This window comes from Ambystoma mexicanum, chromosome 2p, assembly GCF_040938575.1.
Source record: "Ambystoma mexicanum isolate Mex_15411 chromosome 2p, UKY_AmexF1_1, whole genome shotgun sequence".
Classification (NCBI taxonomy): domain Eukaryota; kingdom Metazoa; phylum Chordata; class Amphibia; order Caudata; family Ambystomatidae; genus Ambystoma; species Ambystoma mexicanum.
Genome location: NC_090923.1, coordinates 605871992 through 605889207, shown reverse-complemented (window position 1 = coordinate 605889207; position 17216 = coordinate 605871992). Strand labels below are relative to the sequence as shown.

At 46.6% G+C, this 17216-nt stretch overlaps 1 protein-coding gene across 1 annotated transcript in view; it reads left to right on the top strand.

The window, feature by feature from the left end:
- GNAI2 (G protein subunit alpha i2) overlaps nucleotides 1-17216 on the top strand; it is a 711653-nt gene that overhangs the window by 425011 nt on the left and 269426 nt on the right. Inside the window, exon 3 of the mRNA XM_069644134.1 lies at nucleotides 14050-14191. Within this exon, the coding sequence (XP_069500235.1) occupies nucleotides 14050-14191 (142 nt within the window). The remainder of the gene's footprint in view (nucleotides 1-14049; nucleotides 14192-17216) is intronic.

Sequence of the window (17216 nt, the reverse complement as noted above, 5' to 3'; positions counted from 1 at the left end):
ACGGTGGACTGTGGACTGGCGCATTGACAGGGAAAAAAGTTATCTGCCTGCTGTGGGAATTGCAGGCAGAACCTAAGAATCCAAGGCAAAGGGATAGGCTTCAACCTATCCTTTGGACTGAACTCCCATCCTCTTGAGGAGGCTCAAACGTTTGAAATGATTGTCACTTGATTGTTGAAATAAAATGGAGTGCTGCATCACATTGTGTATCATTTATATTTTACAAGCATTTCTTCTCTTGTAACTCCATCCGTGCTCACTTCAATCCGCTTTATCTACTGTGCTTTTGCTAATTTCACTTTTCACAGTGCCATGCCATGGGCCTTCCCATCCTTATACTACAAAAGGGAACAACACACCAGATGTAAATTACCAAGTTTCTGAATGTTTTCATCTCATGGTGGTCACTTTTACCATCCCTTGCATGTTTTGGTGACATTTGGGTGAAGCTTCTCTCTGTGGTGCGCGTTGTTTTCGCACAAATAAACTGTACCACAAGTTATTTGATTTCAAATTCTTTGGTTTATAGTTCAAAAAGTTTGATCAAATCTCCCAAAGGAGTACCTTTTTGTATGACACGTGTTACGGCTTCACAAGAGCCTTTTTAAAATCAGGGCATTTGTTCCATTCACATATGTCCCATTAGTGTTCGTTCATTGATAAATTAGGTCTTGGTTTTTTAAAGGGCCCGGGTTACAATCCCACCTCAAAAGTCTATACTCGTGTCTCTGCGCGTCGGCTTTCCTGATACATAACTACAAAGGTGGGGTAGTGGTTCCTCCAAACTATTTCGCACTTATGCAACATTCACATACTGAAAAACTTAAACAGGTCGCAAGGCCGAAGAAGTTGAAACCCCCCCACGAAAAAAGACCCCTTCCTTCCAGGATGAGTTGTTGGTTGGGGGATTCTTTTCATGGTTCGTTTACTTTTTTCTTATTTTGATTGTTCATAGGATGCTTCAATGAAGGTCCAATTGACTACATGAAGCAAGGGCTTTGGTTCTTAACCTAAGGGGTTACGTTGCTGGCTTTATGTACAGGCTTTGTTTGCCTTTTGTGATGACCCCACCTTAATGGTTGTGTCCCAGAAAATTCAAGGTTTAAAACATGCCATTCAAACAGCGGGCGATTCGTCAGCATCTCCATAGCCAATGGGTGTATATTTTCTACGGTCAGATCAATGTCTCCTCCACTTTGAACTGTACCCCTGCACATTGTTGGCCTGAGTGGCAGAGAACCGGTATCTAGTAGCAATTTGAATGCCTAGAAACCTGATCGTCGGAAGAGCTCCAGGGACGCATGTTAGGGGTGAAATTGCCCCATGGTCATAACTTATGCTCTAGTTGCCATATATGGCTCTAATGATTGTTATGAGTTTTTCAGGACCTCATTTCACCAGGTGGTGTGATATCAGGTGCACGAACTTATTATGGCGGGTGACTCCATTATGTATATTGAATAATCTCTTGACCGATCCAACCAAATACTTTTACCTTTGGTCCAGGGTTTAGGGTGTTGAAGGAGTCGCTCCTTCATATAGGCCTTGTGGGCATCTGCTTGAAATGCACTCCTTGTACTCCATGTTTTACATGAATGCTATTCTTGTATTGATTAACTCCCTATTGCTCAGCCCACTGCTAATTGACCTGGTAAGTAACCAGCCCCCCCCCCCCTGCAGATTACCTAACAAATTATATTACGGAGAACAGTATTGGTCACATTAAATCCCAAACCTATGGGACACCTTTAAGCCTGTCATTAGGGATAGGGTGCGTAGGATAGCATCCGAACATAAGGCCGTGGCCACTCTTTGCAGAAACACTTGCCGTGAAAATACTGACATTGGAGGCCCAGTATAGAATCGCAGGCCCGCAGAAGATTTATAGGCAGATGAGAGCAGCTAGGTCTAAATTGATGGCTTTAGATAATCTCCTTTAAACTGTGAAAATGTATAGCACCCAGTGTAATCAAGCCACTAGAATCCTAGCATGCCAGGTCAAAGCACTTCACTCGCACAAAATAATCTCGGCCCTCAAGGATGACACCGGAGACCTACACACAAGTGAATGTGATTAGATACATATTTTAGACCATTATTTCTTGTCCTTTTTCTCCAGACAGACCACATTCCCAGTCTGCTTATTTACATGGAGAAACCATTGTCATTGTTTCAAGTGAACAGCATGAATTTATTCAGGCAGATATTAAAAGTTGACAAAAAAGCAAAGGTTATTAACTCACGCTTAACAAACAAAGTCCCAGGTCTGCTTTATTTTACACAAATAATTAATTCTCATTCTTTAAATGGTTTGTCTATTCAACCACTTTCAATAGACTTGTTCAAACAATGGGTGACTCTTCCCTCTCACTGATCCTTAAGCCTCACCAAGGTAGGCTTATTGGCTTCTCTCACTGCCCAATAGCAATTTTATATTATGAAACCCAAATCTATTCCATATTTAATAATTTGCCGCTCTGGCTCCCCAACCTGGGTGACCAAGATCAAACAAGCTTCATTCAATGCCAGCAACGCCACAACCATAATAGAAGATGCCATTAATATTTTTTTATTTGTTTATCTGTATAAGGTGTCCAAAGCCTGCAGCCATCAGGGCGCCAACAAAGACAAAAAGGGACAAAGTGTATAAACGGGACTTGTAGGCACGTTAATAGTTTTAGTGGAAAAGTAAAGTTTTTAATTGTTGTCGGAAGATGTTGTATTCCTTCAGTGATCTGAGATCAGGCGGCAACGAGTTCCAGATCTTCTCAGCGACAATGGGAAAAGATCTTCCATTGCTGTTAGCCAATTTGAATTTAGGACTTTCCTCTAGTGCTTGAGTTGAAGAAAGCAACTTTCTCGCAGGTTTATAGGGAGACGCCAAACTTCTGATATACCCTGGTACTGAGCCGTATAAGGTTTTATGGATCAATGTTGCCACTTTAAACTGTAGGCGGGCTGTGATCGGGAGCCAATGGAGGTCTTGACCACATTGAGTAATGTGATATAGCCTGCCGTGAGAGACTCTCCTTTGCTGTACTCTTGGTCCACACTGAGAAAACCTTGAAAAGGACTAAGACAGGTTCTTCTTAAAGTTTTGTTTGGATCCCAATTATACATGCCCGGAACCAAAATTAGGATAAATAATCTGACTTCTAATCCACTTTATACTAGCATGGGAACTATGCAAGGATGTTCCCTGTCACCCTTAGTTTTTGCCCTACCTGTGGATCCATTGGCCCAAAGAATCAGACTACGCCGACATCCTTTACATAAAGGCCTCTGAATCGCCTCACAAAATAGCTGTTTGTTTATGATGCTATATTTTTACTTGCAACACTATCATTTATTTAACTGTGATTATGGACGAGTGTTCCCTTTTTGAGTAGTTTTCTGGTACAAAATAAGTTTGATGCATTGAAGCTTTTTAGTTTCGCTTCTTTGCAGTATATCATGCAGACATTACAGCAAAGAGACAAGCTCGTTTGGTAAATATCTTGGATAGGAACTGGCAGTTTTCGTCTAACGCCTTGTATGAAAGTAATGTCCCAGGACTGTTCTCGAAACTGTCTCGCTCTCCAGCGAAATGGAACACCCTAGAACTCTCCTGTTAAGGCTTACTAACCGCCATTAAATTGAACACTCTACAAAACCCGTCATACTTATTTAGCTTTCCCTTCTGACCCTTCCCCTGTACCTCTAGCAGTTTTAATGCAACTTTTTCATTTTATTTGGGGCAATGACATGCCGAGGGTAACCTCTAAAACCTGTGGTGGATCAGAATCGGGAGACGGACAGGCAGCATTTGGACTGTCTGTTTCTTTATTATAAATCAAAAGGCCCAAGCCTTAGATTCTCTGTCCTGCTCTATAAAGGAAAGCATAAAAGGGTGCTAATCAGGATGTCTTGCAAATTGGAAAAATGTCCAGAATCCTATGCCCCACCACTGCAAAAGAAAAACATACTTTTAACAAAAGTACACTAAGGGCCATGGCCCCCAAAGGTCAGTGGTTGGTTTCTGAACACAGCAAGCACAGTCCCAGAAAGTGCACAGAGTGTCTCTTCAATTCTTTCTCTCATTGGCACAGTTCAAGGAAGTACACTAATTGTCTCTTCCACTCTTTCTTGGGGAATACCAGCTCCCGTCCTCACTCTTAATGTTCTCCTTGTGGTCCCCTCCAAGAACACCCCCAGTAGTGTTCTCTCCACTTGGGCGGTGACTAATCCGTTCTCCGCCTTGGGGCTTTTGCTTCTCTCACCCCCACCTCGGGCTCTTGCTTCTCTCACCCCCACCTTGGGGCTCTTGCTTCTCTCACCCCCACCTTGGGCTCTTGCTTCTCTCACCACCACCTTGGGCTCTTGCTTCACTCACCTCCCCTTGTAGTCTCACTTCCCTTGCCCCGTTTTGAGGTCTCATTGGGCCTCGCCGTCCTCCTCCCGGGTTCCCTGGAGCCACTGTAACATTGATCCCCTGGTGGTGCTCCTCCCTACGGCTACCGACAGTGTTCTGCATTGAACAGCCTTCTCTTTCTGCTGGTCGTCTGCTTCTCGTGCGGCTCCCACTTCTTGATACTCTCCTGTTTCTGGTTTGTGACCAGTGAGCATTCTGTGGGCTTAGTCACAACTGATTCTGCCACATTTGGCATACACTCCCTCTTTCCTGCCACAACCCCAGGAGGAGCTGTGAGTGGTCAGAAATGAGGGGTCAGAAATGAGAGGCGGATGCAAAAGGGTATCATTCTTAACATTAGCCATTTTATTAACAGAACAGGGCTTGGATAAAGGCCTAACATTCCCTATCCTAACAAGAGTATCCCTTCCTATAAAACTAAAGCTAAAGCAGGATGACCTTGTGTCCAAACTGAATCTGACCCCCATACTAATACATTCAAACAAAATGTGCAAGGTAAATGTTTCAAAGTTCAACTCAACAGAAAAGTGCAATAACTTAAACATATAACTTCGACAAAAATACTTCTTGCATCCATGGGTTGACTCCCTTCCCCTCGATTATTTCAAGTAACTTATTCACAATGTTCTGCGTGAAAACCAGTCTCTTAAAGGCATTACAAATGTCTTTTACCTAATATTCTCCTCAAGATGAAAAAACAAATGTTCCCATCACAAGACTGATTTGGAAAAAAAGAAGTCTTGTCTAGTCTTTTCCACAGTGTTGTTTTGAATAAGGTAATGGAAAGTGTTTACTATTTTTCAGGATGGCAAAACTAATGTCTTTTGCACAACAGAGATTTAAGTATGGCAAAAGGCAAGTCTTTTCAAAGTTCCTGGTTGACAAAATGTTCAAAGGAAACAAGAACTTAGTATGAGCAAGTCTCTTGTCAACATATCAATTCAAAGTCAGTTTCCCGGTACGCTCTCCTGCCAGGAAACTCATCAACTGAAAACTCTTCCCCTGGTGTACTCTCCTGCCAGGTATCCTTGTTCAAAAAGGTTTCACTACCCGATATCTTTATCAGGCTTCTCTTCCCATTCACTTTCTCCTTAAGTAGCACACAACTGTGGTTCTTTACTAGCACACTTTTGTTTACTGCAACTATTACCTGTACCAATTTCCCCCAAACTGACATCCACTGTAAGAGGGCTGTGTTAAGCTCTGGCTTTCAACCTCTTTCAATCTCTCTTAACTTTCGGTAATGCTTGTTCCAGATTCCTCCCAACTGACCTCTTAAATCAGGAGAATTGTACCAATATTGCCTCTTTAACTCTCTTACAATCTCGTTTGACTCTTGGCAATGTTGGCTCCAGGTTTCTCCCAGCTGAAATCTCAAGACACGAGAATTGCACCATATTTGCTCTGGGTGTTCTTTTGGCAATGTCTCTTGGCTTAGGCAATGCTAGTCCCAGGTTTCCCCCAACTGACTTCATGTCAGGAGAATTGGACCACATTCACCTTTTCCATTTAGTTCTATTAGGTCAGTATTCAAAAGTACTTTAAATATGCTTCTAGCATATCCGCACATCCTGGGGACCCCTTCGCTGTTAGGCTGACTCACTGGCTCTTCGTGCAGCAGTTGAGACGTGTTTGCGAGGGGCCGGCTTCCCTTTAATGGCAGAGTCCTGCTAGCTCTCTGTGTCGGCTCTTCCAGCCTTCGGTGCCAAGACCAGCACACCAAGACCGTGTTTCCGTACACGGCTCCGCTGCGCATATCTGCTTTCTCTCGCCTAGAGCTCCTCTCCTCCGGCCCGAATGCCCCTTGCAAGCTTCTCTTCCTACAGTCCTTCATAGGATTTCCTCTGCCACCGGTCTCACTTCCTGCTCAGCTCACTCTGCAACCTGCCCTCTCCCATGTCCCATTAGCTGCAAGTGATTTGGGGATTTACCAGTCCTGCGCAGCTTAGTAGGTTTGTAACTAGACTGCACAGTATTCTCCAGATCCCATTTCCTTCACATGAACTCCTTTCTCCTCTTCCTCGAATTACAGCAACTGTGAATGTTGGAGTGGCAGCGTCAGGGGTCATTGTTATTCTGCTTGCCCTGATGAATCTGCCCTCTACTTGCAGAGTTCTGCCCACTGATTGGTCTGCTGTGAGTAAATGTCTGTGATGCTGGCTGTGGTGGGCTTTAACGCAGCTTCTTCTGTAAACTGAGGTGGGCACGACACAGACGCTTCTGTAAACTGAGGTGGGCATTGTCACGGCCCTCTGTCTCTTTAAGACGAAGACAAGGCTCGTGAGGAAGTCACATGACTCGTGACGAGAAGGTGAGGAGTTGGGGGGGAATTCGGCAGTTACGTTTAGTCAGTGAATAAAGACGACGTGTTCCATTAAGCTGGTGTGCAGTCCTTTTATTTGCAAGGCCACCCCGGCCTAACAACTGGCAACGAGGTTGTTATCCTTGCGCACCGGCATCATCCTCCACAGTGCCAGCGATCCCGCTGTGCGTGCACCATTGTCCTCCTCCATGGCGCCAGCGATCCCGCTGAGCTACGCCAGAGCGCCCATTCAAGGACACCCGATCCCAGGCCCTGATCTCCCACTAGCGGACCTGTCCAAGGTCGCGCTAAAGTGTTCCTCCTCCAGCAACACCATCACACAGGCACCCAATCCCGGGCCCTTTTACCTCAGCCACCGGACCCGATCCTGGGTTACGGTGCACTCCTCTGGCAGACAAATCTCGCACGTGGACCCGATCCCAGGTCCGACCTACTTCTTCCTACAATAGCCATTACAACACTGCTCAGGGCCTTCACTGAAGCCCATCCCAACGGCTGCAGCGACGCGCATCAACAAAAGAGCGCACAACACGAACAGAGCCAACAAAAGAGGGCGCAACTAGAAAAGAGCATGAAGCAGAGCACACGCTCTCTTCGAGCCGCGCGGCAACCCGCCAGTGGTCAAGACCTGCAGCTACTCTCCACAGGTGGGTGGCGGCTCATCTGTGTAACGTGTACTCACACCAGACTACCACCAGCAACCACACCCTATCCTTGGCTGCATTTATCACTGCCAGGTGACACACCACTGTAGTCCCCCGGAACAGCAAGCGGCAGGGCCCCTCATCCTAGGAAGAAGTGCCCCACTTACCCCGCGGACACAATGAGCTCCCCTGATCAGGATGGACAAGCCCAGCCCCCCCCCCCACCACCTGCAGCAAGATTGAACCATACAGCATGGCAAATTCCACCACCTTTCTCCCTTACACCACAAGCAGACAAGGTGCCACGCCGGTCAGAGTCGCTCGAGGACTTTAATAACTTCAATGCTGCAGTGGGAGAAGAAGCATCACAGAGGCTACGCTGCATGTTTCTCAACACGGTTGGGACAGAGGTTAAAACACTCATTAAAACAATTCCGTCGGCAGAACACCCCGACTTTGCCATGCTAATCACAGCCCTCAACAAACGGCTATTAATAGAGCCCAACAGAGATTATGAAAGATACATCTTTAACCAATGCACCCAAAGGGTTGACGAAACTGTGGATGAATTCATCACCAGGCTACGGATTAAAGGGGCACACTGTCAATTCCACGCATACTCCCTCGAAGAAGCCATCAGTTTACATGTGATTGAAGGGTGTCTCTCTCCAACACTCAAGAAACAACTGCTCAAAAAACCATTGGCCATTGAGGAGGTCAGTGAAATGGCCAGAATCCTCGAAAGAGATGACAGACAAGCAACACACATGTCTGCCTCTGTGCCCACAAAACCGGAAAAGACCGAGGTCATAGCAGTGAACTATACCAATGCCCAACACGGGGGTGACAGAAACAACAGCCCCGGCCAACAACTGACACCCCGGATGCAACGACACTGCTATCGATGTGGGATGGCCTTCCCACACACAGGTACATGCCCGGCCCTCACCCAAAAATGTGGCAACTGTGGAAGGGAAGGACATTTCCAATCAGTCTGCCTGGAAGGCAAACCCTTTCCCACATCACGAGCACCCACGATGCCTCAGTATAGGTCATACCAGAGGCCACCGCAAACAAAGCCCTACCAAATGCGACCATACCAGCAAGGACCTCGAAGGTATGTGAAGGTAGGGTAGTTGAAGAACTCTACCCGGAAGAAGAACCTCAAGAACACGAGGAACAAGACCCCGTCCCACACATCCGTGACAAATATGACTGGCTGCCTCTGCACCAAGATTACTACACCACAGTGCCATATGGCTATGACTACGGGAATGCTCAATATGACCCGTTTGCTCCAGACGACTTTAGCAACCTCATTATGGATGACACGGAAGCTGGCGAAGCACCACAGATAACAGTGGACTTTTGCGGAAAACTGCTTCGTTTCCTCATTGACTCAGGAGCCACCGTAAATATAATGTGTGAAAGAGAGTTCCTACAGATCCAAGACAAACCGAAGCTAACACAGGCGACATCCAAGATCTTCCAATGAGGCGATGATATCCCACTACACTCCGTGGGGTCCTTCAGACGTCGCCTCATCCATCAGAGCCGTGCCATGACATCAACCATCCACGTGATCAGAAGCCTGACAAAAGGGAGGTGCCTCCTAAGCTACAAAACAGCAACAGATCTGGGACCGATAGACATTCACATGCAGGAAAATGACACTATCCTCTCCATGGCTCCCACACCTGAACCAGGGAATCGCATTTGCTCCATGCAAGTCAACGCATCAACTCCCTCCACCATCACGAAGGAGACAAATCTGGCTGAATTATCACTCCTATGCACAGGGCTTGGAAAAATGAAAGGCCCACCAGTCAAACTCCACATTGACATGTCTGTTCGCCCTGTTCCCCAACACCCACGCAGAGTTGGCTTCCATCTCCAGTCAGCTGTGTCTAATGAACTCAACCAACTACTAAAGAACAACATCATTGAGCGGGCCACAGGCCCAACCCCATGGGTCTCACCTCTTGTCATAGTCCCAAAGAAGGGTGGTCGCCTATGAGTCCTTCTTCCGGTTCACCACAAACCCCTTCCAAAGTCTTCTGTACTTTTCTTCTATTTGCTCCTTTGTTTACTTCCATAAGCTCCATCACTACTTTCACTATTGGCTACTCATTTCAGCTTCTATCCACTCCCCCATCTACATAAGGAATACTATTGCCAAAGCATGACAAATAGAAACTGTATACTGCAGACCTTTGTACTAGAGCCTGAGAGATTAATCCAAATTAATCATGCCTTAAGACCAAACGTTTTGTACCTGTTCAACATAATGCTATTCAGGAGCTATAAATACTAGTACAGTGCAATCGAGAATCAGGAAACATAGTGCTGGCAATATCAATCTACCAATCTTCCTTTCCTATAGGCTCTCCCTTTTCTATTGTATCTACTATCCCTTTACCTTTCACCACCCAGTCACCCTGACCATGATTCCCATTTACCGCCACTCCCAGCTACCCCCACCTTCTTGGCCTGGCTGAGGAGAATCGAGGATGATGCCTCCTCCATCTTTGCCAGGTCTGCGCTCGACAATTCCTCTCTGAACACTGCGGCTTCTCCCAGCAGGCAACAGAGGAGGTTGCTTGTCAGTCCTACAGATGCTCCCAAAAAAAAAATTGGAAGCAGACATACTCCCAGCAAAACCGGGAAATAGGCACATAGGAGCTTGTCCCCCGGTTTTCTTCGACGCAGCTCCGTAGATCTGTTTGGAGCAGTAGTACACATAGTGCCAGAGGAAGACACTACTATTATAACTGCCTGATCTAAGTGGTGAAAATGTGCCTTTTAAATAACTAGGTGCAAATATTTGTTAATCATGAAAATATGACTGTTTTACAGTTAAAACATATTTTTACCTGCTTGATAAATACTCCCATTGGGAATGGCACTTACTTTTTTACTCCCTAAACATTATTTTTCTCCCAACGATAAAAATGAGGGAGTAAAATACTCCCACTGCAAAATCTTATCTGGCGCACTGCTTGTGGTCTAGCCATCTTGTTGTGAAAGACAGATCCAACTCCCCCTCTCCCCCAAATACTGAAACAAGGAAAAGGAAATTTAGTTTCTTAAAAAAGGGCATTTTGAAGCACAACATTATATTTTTGGTTGCAATTTTGCAGCTCATTTTATTTGAATTGAGAGTGCAAGGGCTTACTAGCATGCCGGACAGACAGCCAGGTCGAGGGGGGGAATCGGTTCAGGAGGCAGGCTGTGCTGGTTGAGGGGTTTCAGGCCTCCTGGAATAACTACTGTTGGTTTATGGCAAGGGGGCGGGGTGTTGTTCCCCTGCCACCCTCAATGCGTCATTATCTGGTACATACTGTTTTTATACTATTTATAAAATGCAATTATCCATGATGACTTCTTGCTTGATCATCATCTTTACTTTGAATTGGTATTGAATGTTACATTTTCGTTTAATAAGAGAGAGAGACAGAGACAGAGACAGAGAGAGACAGAGAGAGAGAGACTCAGCGACTCACTCTGTCTTTTTGTGTGTGTGTGTGTGTCTCCTTGGCGGACCCTGACCATTACGCTGCCCATCTATTAAACTATGAGTGAGGCTTTTTTAAAATAGTTTATACTGCAAATTAGTACCCGGCACGCGCTGCGCACCGGGAATACAATGTGTGGATTGCCTCTTATGCGAGCCATACCACACGGTATTCCCTTGCATGCCGGTGCGTCCTGCGCGTGCCGGGTACTCTGTTCCCACCGAGGGGCGTGGCAGCCCCTTATCCAATGAGGAGGCTCGAAACGGGGCAATCCCCGTTCCGAGCCTCCCCATGGCTGGAGGCTACCTTCGTCCACTGCCGGGGGCTCAGGTAAGGCTTTTCTTTTTCTTTCCCCTTTCCCTTTTCCTCCCTCCTCCCTGCCCTCCCCACCCCACTTACCTTCTATCCCTTGGTCTCTGGGGCCATCCCCGCTCCGAGCCTCCACAAGGCTGGAGGCTTCCATCATCCCCTGCCGGAGACCGCAGTACGTTTTTTTTTTTTTTTTAACCCCAACCCTCTCTATTTTATAGAAGAACTGCGTGTACATTCGATAAAAATGTGTGACTCTCAGTATTTGTGTTTGATGTTTTAGTATGATACCGGACATTCTACGCTCACCTTCACTCTCCACTGTCCTAACCTTCAAGCTTACGTCATTGTGTGGGTATCACTGTGCTTGCCTAATCTGAAGACCATAGTCCGGGCCTACGGTGCAGGTCTGAAATAGACACAAGCCATTCACTTTTTAAAATCAACAAAATGTGTAGGGATGATCAGATTTCTGCGTTTTCTGTTGTGAACCAGTTCAAGGTAAGGACCAGGTCTGTGCCATCAATTTCGAGAAATGCCTTTTTATGAGTCTATGAAAAAACAAAGCAGAAGCACTTGCTCCCAGATTAGACACTTTACATTAGTGCAAGTGCACCTATGCAGGGTTTTAGCACTATGGTCAAGTTTGCGATTGTTCAAAAACATACGCTTTCAGTGCATTTTTGCCACGTAATGCTAATACCAACCTGTGTTAGCACTATGGAAACATTGACCGGGTTCAAAAATGTTTTGAAAGAATAGGGTTTGCCATAGTGCTAATACCATGCAAAATTCACTTGCAAAGTTTCTGTTGCTTGGCAAATTTGGTGAATTTATAAAGGAAGTCAACTGTTCTGTTCTGTTAGTCACGCTGTTCGCCATTCTGTGCCACTCATACCAATCCCAAGTCCAAATGAAGGTTTGAGCCTCATCAGTGAGATGAAGTTGCCTCTCTAGGCAGACCCTGGACGCCTGGCATTGATGTGGGTTCTCTTATTCCTGGGAGGAATTTTGTCTGACTTTTTCAGGATGCACTGCCCTCATGGGCGTGATGAGACTGATTTGGAAATGCACCTAGAGCTAAAATGGGATGGAGCTCCTCCTGAGGGGGTTACACTCCATAAAACACTTGGTTTGCGCTTTTATTTGTTCTCAGTGGAGGACTTCTCATACTGGGCTGTGTGCCTGGTTGTGTTGATGTTTGAATGTGCATATTCTTTTTTTTTTTTATACGGTTTTTACAAAGATACAATCAAGACACAGAACACAAAACCAGTTCCACAATCCCCACTTCCTAACTTATTAGACATCCTATCACCCACATATACATAATCACATTCCTCTTATGGGCCACTGGGATTCTAAATTCCAACACTCCATGGGTACGAATTTCAGAGGGGTAATGTGATCAGTCAGGATCGCATTCTTTCAAACGATTTTTCAGATCTTCAAGAAATGTTACAAGAGCAAACAGAAGTGTGCGATTGGAGCCCTTAAACATACACTGCCACCAATCCTCCGCACAAGCTGTCTGAACTTCACAAATACAGAGCCGAGTGTACGTGTTCTCAATGAACGTAAGTTCGAACAAAACAGAGTTAGATATTTTAGTGTTTCTTTACAAGATTTACAAAAGCGACACTTTAACTCTGTATTAGAATTGTACAGGCTTCTACGTTCTTTGGTGTCCATCAAGTTTAGTCTGAATCTCAAGTATAAAGATCTTGTTGAAAAATCGGGAAATTGAGTCAGATACGCTAGAGAGTTCCCATAAGCTCTTGCCTCTCCCGGCACCTCTGTCATCATTCTTGCGTTACTTCTTTGTTCACAAGTTGAATTTTTGGAAGTTTTTTTTGCATGGTCAGGATTTTCAAACAGCATTTTTTGACTGATGTCGTAGAATTTTAGGATCTCAGTGCAGTACTCGTACCACATTGTCAATGTGACACAAGTCAATCCTTTTTTTAGTTTTAATAGCTCATACTGCAATACGGGTGTGGTTACATTACGTTTCCTAAAAAGATTTAATAAGTTCCAGCTCACCCTGGCATGCATTGATATGAGCCCCAATTCATATCGGATGCAGGTGGTAGGTGTTCCACGGGGCAAGTTCAGAACTCCTACCCAAAAGATGTTTTCAAGAGTGTTCCCAAGTTCATGAGAACAGCCTAGCGCATTTTCCGCACCATAGATCATGGTTGGAATTGCATTTTGTTGGTAAAAAGCAATAATCGGTTTTAATGAAAATTTTCCATATTGCCTGTTAATTATAACTGCTTGGCAAGCTAGTTGTTGGCATTTAGATTTTGCTGAGTCAGCCCATGGGGCATCATCAAGATTCAAACTTATCCTCATGCCCAGGTATCTTGTATCATATTCACACATCCATAAACTCTCGCTCGCTCTAATAATTTATGAACAGTTTTAAATGTGTTGTGCTATATAGTGGGTTTGTCACTTTGAACGTCTGTGGCATTCCACAATGTAATCATGAAATGGCCGAAAATGCAGATGGTCGTTGGATTGGTTTCATGACCGCGCATAGCTCTGCCAGTGAACTTAATGAGCAGCCCTGCTGTTTACTGATTACTGTGGATCCCACTCTGGCCGACTTCCCTGGCTTTTCCAGAACTGGGGATTATTTTAAAAGGACATCCATTTGTTGAAGTCATGTTTTCCCTTCTCGTTTAGTAGCATGACTGATGTGTATGGCATGTGGGGAATGTCTTCCATGTTCCATGCGGTGGATATGCCTCATGCGGGTATCTTTCTGCACTTGGTCACAGTGGGACGCTATGGGGGCTATTAAGAAACAGAGGGTGACTCTTTTCTTTGCCCTGTCTTTAGGATCATCCATGAAGATGGCTACTCGGAGGAAGAATGCCAGCAGTACAAGGCGGTGGTGTACAGCAACACCATCCAGTCCATCATGGCCATCATCAAAGCCATGGGAAACCTCAAGGTGGACTTCGGAGACGCAGCCAGAGCAGTACGTGCCCTTCTCATTTTCAAGAATTGCTTCTGTCCTGGAGTGATGTTGTGACGCTGGTAGAGAGCATTGGAGCTTTAAAGAATGTGGCAGCACAGAGTAGCAGCACACCAATGTGCCAGTATAGATTCTGATGAACACATTTATAGATCTCTGCCAGTCTTGGAAGTCAAATTGTACCAATTGTGTGTGGCCCCTGGTCCTGTGATTGGTAATCTGCAGCTCCACTGAGCTATGTACCAATTGTGTGTGGCACCTGGCCTTGTGAGCGGGATTCTGCAGCTCCACCAATTGTGTGTGGCTCCTGGTCCTGTGAGCGGGAATCTGCAGCTCCACTGAGCTATGTACCAATTGTGTGTGGCACCTGGCCCTGTGAGTGGGATTCTGCAGCTCCACCAATTGTGTGTGGCTCCTGGTCCTGTGAGCGGGAATCTGCAGCTCCACTGAGCTATGTACCAATTGTGTGTGACTCCTGGTCCTGTGAGCGGGAATCTGCAGCTCCACTGATATGATATAATATGATATGATATGGCATTTATAACACACCTATACACAAGTGTTTCGAGGCGCCACGAGGCAAGGGAGGGAGAACAAAGGGAGGACCGACAACGATCTTACTAGGCCAGGTGTCATTCAGATTGCACAAGTGCATGGGAAGTGGGGAAAAAAAGTGTGTGGGGGAAGGGAGATGGGAAAGTGCAGTAATGGGATAGTAGAATAAGTAAGATAAATAAAAGCGGCCAGCTGGTGGCAAGTGCAAGGTAAGTGCAAACATAAGTGATGGTAGGGGGACTGCAGGGATACAGAAAACAGTCCCCAGGTCCCGGGGTTGCCAGGGAGCCAGTGCAGGTGTGCAACTGTCGGGTCCTGGGCACGAGATCCGAAAGGGTGGCCAGGTAACCAGTGCAGTTTCAGTCAGGAATTTAGCAGGGGAGAGGGGGGGAGGGGGAGAGAAAGCAGAAACAAAGAGGAAGGTTTTGAGGTGCTTCCAGAACCATAGATGGTTCTCCTCAAGTTTCAGGGAGGCAGGAAGGCTGTTTCAGAGGGAGGCCCCTGCCAAAGAGAGAGATCTACCACCAACTTGTTGCCTGGAGAAGTGACTGACCCTGAGGGAGTTGGAGGCGGATGAGCGAAGAGCTTGAGGAGGAAGATATTTAGGAAGAGAGAGTTGAAGGTATTGCGGCCCCAGGCCCCAGAAGGCCTTGTGGACAATGCAGAGGGTTTTGAACTTAATCCTAGCTGCCACTGGGAGCCAGTGCAGAGATTTCAGTCCTGGAGAGATACGATCCCTGGGCTTGAGGCCAAGGACAAGTCTCGCAGTCCTGTTCTGGTTAAGTTGCAGAGGGCGGAGAGTAGAGGCAGGCAGATTTAGATAGAGGCTGTTACAATAGTCCAGACTAGCGAGAACCAGGGCTCTAGAGACAGTGAGCTTCTGGGGGAAGGAGAGTAAAGGAAAAATACCTCTGAGGAGGTGCAGCTGGTAGTTTGACTTCTTAGAGACGTCAGAGATGTGAGGAGAGAAGGAGAGTGTGGAGTCGAAGATGACCCTGAGGTTTTTAGCCTTGCAGGTGGGAGCAGGAAGAGGGCCAAGAGAGGCCGGCCAGAGAGCTGCAGGGAAGGAGGGAGTGGGTGTGCCGATGAGTAGAATCTCAGTATTACTGGCATTAAGGCAAAGGTCATTGGCGGCACACCACTCCTGGATAGCAGACAGCCAGAGATGAGGGAAGGAGAGGAGGAGGCCAAGGGTAGCCTGAAAATGAGCTGGGTATCATCTGCATAGCACTGAAAATTGGGGCAGAGAGTGGTGATGCGGTGGACAAGGAGTGCTAGGTATTGGTTGAACAGCCAGGGAGAGAGGTTAGAACCCTAAGGGACACCACAGGTAGAGAAAAAGATATCGGAGAGGAAGGACCCAAGTTGGACCTGGGAGGGTCGGTCGGAGAGGAAAGAAGTCAGCCACGCCAGAGCCTGACCAGTGATACCCAGGTTATCACGGAGACGGTTCAGCAGGATGGCATGGTTGACAGTGTCAAAGGCAGAAGAGCGATCAAGCAGGATGAGGACGCACAGGGTGTAAGAGTCAAGGTTGGAGAGCAGGTCTTCACGGATGTTCAGGAGAGTAGTTTCCGTGCTTCTGGCAGCTCTGAAGCCAGACTGATGGTCATGAAGACAACCAACAAATTCAGTGTGGAGATTAAGCTGGGAGATGGCCAGTTTCTCCAGGAGCTTGCCCAGGAAGGGGGTGATGGAGATTGGGTGATAGTTTGCCGGGCAGGAGTGGTCGGCAGAGGGTTTCTTGAGAGGAGGGTGCACAAGGGAGTGCTTCAGGGGGGTGGGAAGACTCCAGTGGCGAAGGAGTGCTTGCAAATATCCGCCAGTGCAGGAGCCAGGGAGTCGATTTGGTCCTTGATAGTTTCGACGAGACTTTCATAGATCGGATTTGTCTAGGAACCTTGTCTGCAGAGAAAAGGGGAAAGGCAGAGAAGGAGGAAGGGGGGTGGCTTCAGAAGGGCCAGAGGAAGAGCAGGGAATAGAGGGGGGGAGGCAATAGGAGGAGGGTGAGGACAGGATGTCCTGAGTTTTTGACTGAAGTGAGAGGCCAGTGCCGCACAGAGCTTCTGGGAGGGGACAGGAGAGGTAGAGACTGGCAGGATTGGCCAGTTCCTTGCAGATTTTAAAGAGTTCAGCTGAGTTGTTAGATGCCGCTGAGCTATGCCACTGAGCTATGTACCAATCGTGTGTGGCACCTGGTCCAGTGAGCAGGAATCTGCAGCTCTACTGAGCTATGTACCAATTGTGTGTGGCACCTGGTCCTATGAGCGGGAATCTGCAGCTCCACTGATCTATGTACCAATTGTGTGTGGCACCTGGTCCTATGAGCGGGAATCTGCAGCTCCACTGAGTTATGTACCAATTGTGTGTGGCACTTTGTCCTATGAGCAGGAATCTGCAGCTCCACAGAGCTATGTACCTATGAGCGGCAATCTGCACCTGGTCCTGTGAGTGGGAATCTGCAGCTCCAATG